This window comes from Octopus sinensis, linkage group LG26, assembly GCF_006345805.1.
Source record: "Octopus sinensis linkage group LG26, ASM634580v1, whole genome shotgun sequence".
Taxonomy (NCBI): Eukaryota; Metazoa; Mollusca; class Cephalopoda; order Octopoda; family Octopodidae; genus Octopus; species Octopus sinensis.
In genome coordinates this window covers 20,626,492-20,636,491 of record NC_043022.1, presented here as the reverse complement: position 1 = coordinate 20,636,491, position 10,000 = coordinate 20,626,492, and the positions used below count along the sequence as shown (strand labels likewise).

Here is a 10,000-nt window from a genome sequence, read left to right as displayed (position 1 = left end):
CCATAAGCAGATAGACAGACAGGTATACAAACAATCAGAAAGCTAGAAACATATAGACACTCAGACATCTATATATGCTGTTTTTATTTTTCATCCCCTTTGAAATTGCTCTTAACTGTGGTTTGGATTTTGACTGTTCCTTCTAGCATGTAAGGTGTGCTGTTAGGGTCACCTCTTTTGTGATTAAATGTACACTAATTTTATATGCAGACACACAGATAGCCAGACAGATGAACAATCAGACAGACTGAGAGACTGACAGACAGACAGACTGGGGGACAGACAGACAAATAAATAAATAAATATAGTAGAAGTTGAATGACCTGAAAAGAGTCCAGCGACCAACGTTGCCCGGACAGGGGTCTTGAACCTGTCTGATACTTCAGAAAGGACACTAAAGATTATGCGGTCCTCAGCCATTGCATACACAACCCTGGGTAAGGGGAATATTGAACCTACCATGCTGAAATATATAAAGAGGTTGGTGGGGATATAAAATATTATAGTGGTTGTGGTGGTGGTCATCATTGGAATATCTTCGATATCATCTTTGTTTGTACTTGTGTATGTATATGAGTGTGTTTGTTTGTGTATATGTGTGGGTGTGTGTGTGTGTGTGTATGCATGTGTCTAGATGTGTGTGTATGCGTGTATGTATGTGTGTGTATGTGTGTGTATGTTTGGTGTGTATGTGTGTACGTGCATGTATGTTTGTGTGTGTATGCAGCTGTATGTGTATGTGTGTGCACGTATGTATGTGTATGTGTACATATGTGTGTATGTGTGTGTGCATTTGTGTGTGTGCATTTGTGTGTGTGAGAGAGTCTGTATGTGTGTTTGTGTGCATGTGCATGAGTGTGTTTGTTTATGTGTGTGTGTGTGGGGGTGTGTGTTTGTTTGTGTGTGCATGTGTGTGTATATGTGTGTATGCATATGTGTATGTGTGTGCATATGTGTTTGCATGTGTGTCTGTGTGAAAGTATGTATGTGTGTGCGTGTACATATGTTTGTGCATACATATGTTAGTGTGTGTGTTTGTGTGTGATCGATCTTGTGACCATGTGGCCAGGAAGCAAACTTCTTAACCGCATAGCCATTCCTGAATAAAATTTTGAAAAAAATCCATTTCCTAAGCCAAAGAACATGAAGACTATGGAAAGCTCCAAGAACTGTTTACCTGGCAGTCAGAGCACAAATGCTGCCAATTGCAATCCCATATCTGGCAATGGTCCATCCAATTCTCTCAAAGACAAATGGTAAAGCAGCATTATCATCTAGTAGATAATAAGGAGACATCGAGGTCAGAACAAGGGATATCATGAAGTAGAAGATGAACACAATGAAGAGGCTGAGGATGATACTGACGGGGATGGCTTTCTGAGGATTTTTGGCTTCTTCACCTGAAAAATAAATAAATAAAAATAACAAAATAAATAAAAATAACAAAATGAGAAAGGTGAGTAAAAATTTTAAAAAAATGGAAAATAACATCAATTTTTAAAAAAGAAATTTTTGGTTCTTTTTTCTTTCTTTTTATTAGATTTCTTGGAGACATGTTTTTAACTATTTCTCCAGGATCAGTGCCAGTTTAGCAGCAATTGTTTAGAAATAATATGGCCACCATCACCTATTCCATCCTTGTGTAATTATACATACACTAGCAGAGGCACCGGCATTGCCCAGGAATGAAATTGTTTCTTATATATTAGAAGTGGAGGCACATGGTATAGTGGTTAGGGTGTCAGCATCATGATCGTAAGATTGTGGTTTTGATTCCTGGACCGGGCGATGTGTTGTGTTCTTGAGCAAAACACTTCATTTCACGTTGCTCCAGTCCACTCAGCTGGCAAAAATGAGTAACGCTGCAATGGACTGGTGTCCCATCCAGCTGGGGAACACATACGCCATAGAAACCGGAAAACTGGGCCCATGAGCCTGGCTAGGCTTTAAAAGGGCGCATTTATTTTATTATTATATTGGTGTTAGGAAGGGCATCCAGCTGTAGAAACTCTGCCAGATCAAGACTGGAGCCTGGTGCAGCCATCTGGTTTGCCAGCCCTCAGTCAAACCGTCCAATCCATGCTAGCATGGAAAGCGGACGTTAAATGATGATGATGATGATTAGAAGAAAAAGCAAAATATGTTGTATATAGTAATTTGTTATTCTAAATTCAATTTATTCTTCAATTGTGCAACACAATGAAATCAATTCTGAATTTATAATGCATTAATGATAGTACACTGAAGTGAAACTTACCTGTAATGATAACACACTGGAGTGTAAGTCACCAATAATAACCTCACACCAGGAGTGTAACTTAACAGGATGGAGTGTAACTTAACAGTGATGGCTAGGCCGGTGTGTATTTGTCAGTATTCAGAAGAGGCTCAAGTTTAACTTATCTGTAACGGTTACACACTCAAGTGTTACTCATCAGTAATGAGTCCGCACTCAAGTATTGCCCATTATTAATAACAACAGCAGTGAGATGGCAAAAACTTTTGCACACCGGGCGAAATGTTTAGTGGTATTTCTTCTGTCTTCACGTTCTGAGTTCAAATTCCACTGAGATCAACTTTGCCTTTCATCCTTTCGGTGTCTATTAATTAAGTACCAGTTGCATACTGGTGTCGATCTAATCGACTGGCCCCTCTCCCCAAAAATTTCAGGCTTGCGCCTAGGGTAGAAAAGATTATTAATAACAACGGATTCAAGTGTAACTCAACAGTTATAAGAATAGATTAGGTGCAACTCAGCCTGGATAAGAACTGACTCAAGTATAACTCACCAGTAATGAGAATACACTCAAGTGTAACTCATCAGTAATTAGAATACTGAGGTGTAACTCACCAGTGGTGAGTAGATTCAAGTGTAACTCAGCTGGGATAAGGACAAACTCACGTGTAATTCACCAGTAATGAGAATAAACTCAAGTGTGACTTACTAGTAATAAGAATAGTCTCAAATCTAAACTCACCAGTAATAAGAATAGACTCAAGTGTTATTCACCAGTAATAGGAATACACTCGAGTGTAACTTACTAACAATAGCATCAAACTCAAAAGTAGTTCACAAATAATGATAATAGTGTCGAGTGTAACTCACAAGGAATAACATCATACTCAAGTGCAACTCATGAGTAATGATAACAGACTCGAGTGTAACTCACCTGTGGTAGCAATACAGTCAAATCCAATAAATCCATAGAAACATGTGGCAGCACCAGACAACATTCCGGAAATGCCATAAGGCATGAATCCACCATCACCGTACCCAGAGGGTACCTGAAATAGAGAAACAGGCTTGTTTTAACCTACACAAAGCCACCATTAATATATCCTGGGATACCTAAAAGAGATTAAGGTATGCATTATAAATGACATGAAACTACTATCATTACCCTAGATATACCTGCAATAGATAGGAGTACCCAAAATAGCTGATGGTAGTTTATATGAAGCCATCTAGGAGTAGGTGAATTAGATTTGAAAGATCTATGAAAATCCACATGGGTGTAGAGAAAATCTTTTGTTTTGAGCCTATGCTCTTTGACAGAAAGGAACACAGAAATAAACAGGGAGAGAAAATAGAAAAAGGTTTAGTGACTAGCAATCTATCATAGCAAATGCCGGACAGAGGGGTTGTGTTAGGGTTTGTTGGACACAGCATGAGACGACTGTTGTTATCGCTAGGCCTAACTCATCATAAAGTCAATACCACCATGACTGATATCCAATCTACAGTGGAGAAGGCTAGCCACTGGATTTGGTTAAAAAGAGACGATGAGCGATGGCTAGAAGTATAGAGTTCTTCATAATCAGCTGATCTAGCAAGTAGGGCCTCATATCAGTGAGGGGGGGGGGGCTGGTGCGCATTGATGCCGTCGAGAGGTAGGCCCCGAAACGGCGCGCATTCTGTCCTGATGACCCCATACACTTGCTAGCTTCCAGTATACAGAGCTTTTAACTGGTAGCACTTGCATGTGCAAGTTGTTTGCAAGACATCTATTCCCAAGGCTTTGATCGACCCAGGACAATAGTAAAAGACACAGCAAAGGTAATATGCAAGGGGACTGAACTGTGAAGCAAACATCTCACCGCATAGCTATACCTCCACCTATACAGTAATTATATACAGCAATTTTTTCAGAATTGCTAAGCATGCTGGGGAAAATGCTGAGTTTCATTCCATCCATCCATCCATCTTTATGTTCTGAGTTCAAATCTTATCAAGGCCTCTCATCCATTCAGGGTCTTTAAAGTAAGTAGCAGTTGAACACTGGGGTCACTGTAGTCAACCTACTGCCTCCTTTGCAGTTGCTGGTTTCTGTCAAAATTTGAAACCAGCTTGAAATGAATATAAAGCAATTTTTGTCTGATGTTTTATCAATTCTGCAATCAGCAAAAGATTGGCAATAACTTGATATGCAAGTATGTCAGTAATAAAAGAGACTTTGTGAAAAACTTACTTCACTTTTGTCAATGCTCCAGTTCTTAAAGTCAACAGTGAAAAATCCACAGATGATAACATAGGTAAGTACAAGGAGATTGAGGACTGTAAAAATACTGTTGAACACTGTAGATTGTTTCACTCCGGCAGCAAGAATAACTGGTAAAATAGATTTGATAGAATGATATGTTAACACTATTGTTAAATTATATTTCAGTTGAATTACACTGCCTACATCTATAATAATAAAAGTGAAATTCTGTCTGTCCGTCCGTCTGAGATCCCTGTGTCTCAGTCTACATTTGCTCTTCTTCTTCTTCTTCTCACCCTTTTCAATCCTAGCCAAACTCATGGGCCCGGTTTCCCAGTTTCTGTGGCGTATGTGTTCCCTCCCCCAGCTGGATGGGATGCCAGTCCATCGCAGCATTACTCAAGAAACAGGAAGAGAGAGTGAGAGAAAGTTGTGGTGAAAGAGTACAACAGGGGTCGCCACCCACCTCCCTTCTGGAGCCTCGTGGAGCTTTTAAGTGTTTTCGCTCAATAAACACACACAACGTCTGGGAATCGAAGCCGCGATCCTCCGACCGCGAATCCGCTGTCCTAACCACTAGGCCATTACGCCTCCACATTTGCTCTACAGAGACATATTATGCCATTTTGGAATCAGGATGATCCTGGCATTGAAAATCTGCCCTTCGTTTGGTTCTTGAACATCCAGCATTGGGATCAGGTCTGGATGCAGATTTGTTATATGCTAACGGTTGAAAATTCAAATTTAAAAAGATCTCCCAAAAATTTGTGAATTTAGAAGTTTTTCATTTAAACTGAATTTATAGTAATAACATATTGGTAGGTTACCAATAAATGCTTTATTATTATTGATCTCTCGAGCTGGTAGACACGTTAGCATGCCGGGCGAAATGCTTAGCAGTATTTCATCTGTCATTACGTTCTGAGTTCAAATTCTCTAATTTCTTTTAAAAATTGTATGAATTTCTGTGTGTAGGATACAAATTCATAAAAATTTTCTGAAAATTCCAAAAAAGAAAAAAGTTACGAGGGGTCATATGGGGTACTTAAACCAGAATTCTACCAAATAATTTTGTCATTTCCAAGCTGATGTTCAGACATAAAATTTTGGAACACTTTGAAGCAAGGTTTTAAAAACCAGGAATCTTGTACATCTTTTACCTTTTAACTTCCATTTTTTTCTTCTTTCAGTCATTAGACTGCTGTGGCCATGCTGGAGCACTGCCTCGAATAATTTTTAGTTGAGTGAATTGATCTCAGTACTTGTTTTATTTTTTTTTTGTTAAGCTTGGTACTTCTTTTATAGGCTTTTTTTGCTGAACTACTACGTTACGGGGTTGTAAACAAACCAACGCCAGTGATGATCTCAGGTAAGTTAATATTAAAAGTGATTTATACAAATGCATATACAAACATATGTGCACACACACATGCACATACATACATACATAAAGACACACACAACTATCTTCCAGTATGGCCTTGGGCCGACCAAAGCTTTGAGTGGATTTGGTAGATGGAAACTGAAAGAAGCCCGTCGTATATGTGTGTGTGTGTGTGTGCATAATGATGTTTAGTTCCCATGCCCACTGTCTAAGGACTAAGTAAAAGATAAATGACAATAAAAGATATATACACACACACATAATATATATGTGTGTGTGTATGTGTGTATATATATATATATATATAAGGCAAGCTGGCAGAAACGTTAGCACGCTGGGCGAAATGCGTAGCCATATTTCATCTGCCGTTACGTTCTGAGTTCAAATTCCACTGAGGTCGACTTTGCCTTTCATCCTTTTGGGGTCGATAAATTAAGTACCAGTTATGCACTGGGGTCAATATAATTGACTTAATCCGTTTTTCTGTCCTTGTTTGTCTCCTCTGTGTTTAGCCCCTTGTGGGTAGTAAAGAAAAAAATATATATATGTCTGTGTGTCTGTATAGTTGCAAGGTAAATAGTCAGTTTAAAATGTGTGTGTGTGTGCATATTGATGTTTAGTTTCCTTACTTGTAAGTAATGCCACGAGACTCAACGCAAAGAAATCTGGATATTGTGCTAAGAAATAAGTATTAATTGGCATGGTGGAGTTTAGGAAATTGGAGATTTTATTGTCAACCAATGTGTTGAAATTTGCAGTCCAAGCTCTTGCTACACTTGCAGTTCCTGCAATGGAATTAAATGGTAAAATTAGGGGTTCAATTCTAACACTGGTTCATTGCAACAAATACAAATGTTTACAAGAATATATATATATATATATATATATATATATATATATATATATATATATATATATATATACAATTGCAGCGTGGAAGGTGTATATAAGCCATTTAAAAAACACTCAAAAGCTGTTAGATTCACTTCAACATTTAAATTTAATTTGCCAAAATATTTTCGTCGCTTTGAGATCACAACCTGTTCACTGACAAAATTCTGTGTTTTAGATGGTTTATAAACACCTTCCACGCTGCAATTGTTTAATGTTCCAGCATACGATCTCAGATCAGGTCACTTGCTATGCAAGTACATCTCCGTAATATATATGCATATATATATAAATTATATCATCATCATCTCATCTTCATTTTGTGTCCATTTTCCATACTGGCATGGGTTAGATGGTTTGACTGGAATTGGTAAGCCAGAGAACTGCACCAGGTTATAGTCTGTTTTGCCCTGGTTTTTACAGCTGGATACCCTTCCTAATGTGAACCAATCCACATAATGTAGCAGCTACCTTCAAAGTGTCACCAGCACTGGCCACGACTACGATTTCACAAAATTTGACACATCTTCTCAAGCACAGCAAATTGCCAACAGTCCAGGTCACTTGTCAAACCTTGAACAATTTTCCAATATTTTGTCACATACACAGCGTATGTGATTTGTTTATACGCCCATTACCTGTGAGATAGCGCCCTGGAAAACACCCCTTTATGGCAACAAGTGTTCAAAATTTAAGTTTGTTTCACCTGTGCTATGCCACAGTATTCAGAAAATAGACTCTATACTATTTGCATATATGTATCAGACCAGCGATTCAGTTGACTTCGTGATGTGTCGAGTGTATGGTACTGATGAGTTGAAAACAACGAAATATAAATATCTACTGTTCTTAGTCACTTTCAGGACAAGTTGTCTTGCCTGGTCTGAGAGGGAACGTTTCCCAGGCTGCTATCTTGCAGCTAATGGGCATATGAACAAAACATACATTATTAGAGGTGCTTTTAATTCAAAATTTTAAACACACACACACACACACACACACACACACACACACACACACACACACACACACACACACACACACACACACACATCAAGGCCTTTATTATTTGGAATACTGACAGAAAAAAATCAGTGGAATTGCTGCAGGGAGTGACGTATCCAACGCTTTTGTCTGTTCTTTTTGACTAGAGGAAAATAAAAGAAAGATAACACAGTTCTATGTCCCCTGTATTTGAGAGACTGGGTGCAACTGATGGGGAACGCATGACAAGAAAAGCTCTGTACAATGACAGGAAGACAGTGAAGCTGTGTAAGAGTGAGAAAAGCAAGGAGAAATTAAAAGAATGATGTGGTTCATAAAAAGATGGAGAATAAAGTTACTTACCAATAGCATATTCGAGAACGAGGGTCCAACCAATGATAAAAGCAATCAGTTCACCAACTGTGACGTAGCTATAGACATAGGCAGAGCCAGCTTTTGGGACTCGGGACCCAAATTCAGCATAACAAAGCCCTGACAGGAAAAGGGTAAAGAAAAGAAAATGTTAGCATTTAAAAGAATTATTGGATGGATTTAGACAATGTACTTATGTTTACTCAGGTATGGTATGGTCATGTGCTAAGAAGCTTGCTTCCCGACAACAAGGTTTCGAGTTCCGTCCCACTGCTTGGTACCTTGGGACATATGTTTTCTACTTTAATACTGGTACAACCAAAGCTTTGTGAGTGAATTTACTTGACGGAAACAGGAAGAAGTCTGTCATGCATGTATGCATGTATGTACGTATGTATGTATAAATATGCGTATATATATATATATATATACCACCTCAACAACAATAACAACAACAACATCATCATCATAATCATAAAAGTCCAGCATTAGACGGAGCTTCTGTGTCTTCATATGACCAGAAAGAAATAGCTGCTAACACTCGCAGAAGTCACACCCTACTGTCTTTAAGAAACGAAGGACATCTCAACGTAATGCACTGTGCGACACGACACTGTGCCATGGCTTACTCTCACCTGCCAAGGTCTGTTTACGTCTGCCAAGGTATACTCTGTCAGGGTCTCACTGGAGCTAAGCAACAACTTTGTGTTAGTCCCTCGATTTGAAGAAGATGGTTGTCACTGAACAACATGCGTGCTGATTAACTCTTTTACTCTTACTCTTTACTCTTTTACTCTTTACTCTTTTACTTGTTTCAGTCATTTGACTGTGGCCATGCTGAAGCACTGCCTTTAGTCGAGCAAATCGACTCCAGGACTTATTTTTTGTAAGCCTAGTACTTATTCTATCGGTCACTTTTGCCGAACCGCTAAGTTACGGGAACGTAGACACACCAGCATCGGTTGTCAAGCGATGTTGTGGGGACAAACACACACACAAACATATACACACACATAACACACACACACACACACACACACACACACACACATATATATATATATACATATATACGATGGGCTTCTTTCAGTTTCTGTCTACCAAATCCTCTCACAAGTCTTTGCTCGGCCCGAGGCTATAGTAGAAAACACTTGCCCGAGGTGCCACGCAGTGGGACAGAACCCGGAACCATGTGGTTCGTAAGCAAGCTACTTACCACACAGCCACTCCTGCGCCTATTTGTTTATAATGATCAAATGTTTGTGCTGTGCATTAAGCTTACTCCTTCAATAAAATCAATATTACCTGTACAGGTGCACAGTGTGCCACACGTCAGATTTCGAAGTGATCGTACAGCAACGTGAGATAAACTCAAGAGCACAACGCACTGCCCAGTATGGGAATTGAACCCACGATCTCGCAATCGTGAGTGCAACACTCTAACCACAAAGTCATGTGTCTTCATCGACAACAACATCATCAATAACAAGCAGCTATCGAAATTTTTAAAAACGAAATGAATGTAAGCTTATTCAAAGTATATATTTCTTTACTGCCCACAGGGGGCTAAACACAGAGAGGACAAATAAGGACAGACAAAGGGATTAAATCGATTACATCGACCCCAGTGCAAAACTGGTACTTTATTTATCGACCCTAAAAGGATGAAAGGCAAAGTCGACCTCGGCGGAATTTGAACTCAGAACATAACAACAGACGAAATACCTATTTCTTTACTACCCACAAGGGGCTAAACACAGAGGGGACAAACAAGGACAGACAAACGGATTAAGTCGATTATATCGACTCCAGTGCGTAACTGGTACTTAATTTCTCGACCCCGAAAGAATGAAAGGCAAAGTCGACCTCGGCGGGATTTGAACTCAGA

The 10,000-nt window shown here is 39.1% G+C and overlaps 1 protein-coding gene across 1 annotated transcript in view; it reads right to left on the bottom strand.

Moving 5' to 3' along the window:
• Positions 1-10,000, bottom strand: part of LOC115224700 (cationic amino acid transporter 2-like) — a 19,345-nt gene that overhangs the window by 8,178 nt on the left and 1,167 nt on the right. Inside the window, exons 3-8 of the mRNA XM_036513592.1 lie at positions 8,104-8,232; positions 6,495-6,650; positions 4,470-4,609; positions 3,171-3,285; positions 1,178-1,400; positions 324-463 (exon numbers count right to left, since the gene is read on the bottom strand). Of these exons, the coding sequence (XP_036369485.1) occupies positions 324-463; positions 1,178-1,400; positions 3,171-3,285; positions 4,470-4,609; positions 6,495-6,650; positions 8,104-8,232 (903 nt within the window). The remainder of the gene's footprint in view (positions 1-323; positions 464-1,177; positions 1,401-3,170; positions 3,286-4,469; positions 4,610-6,494; positions 6,651-8,103; positions 8,233-10,000) is intronic.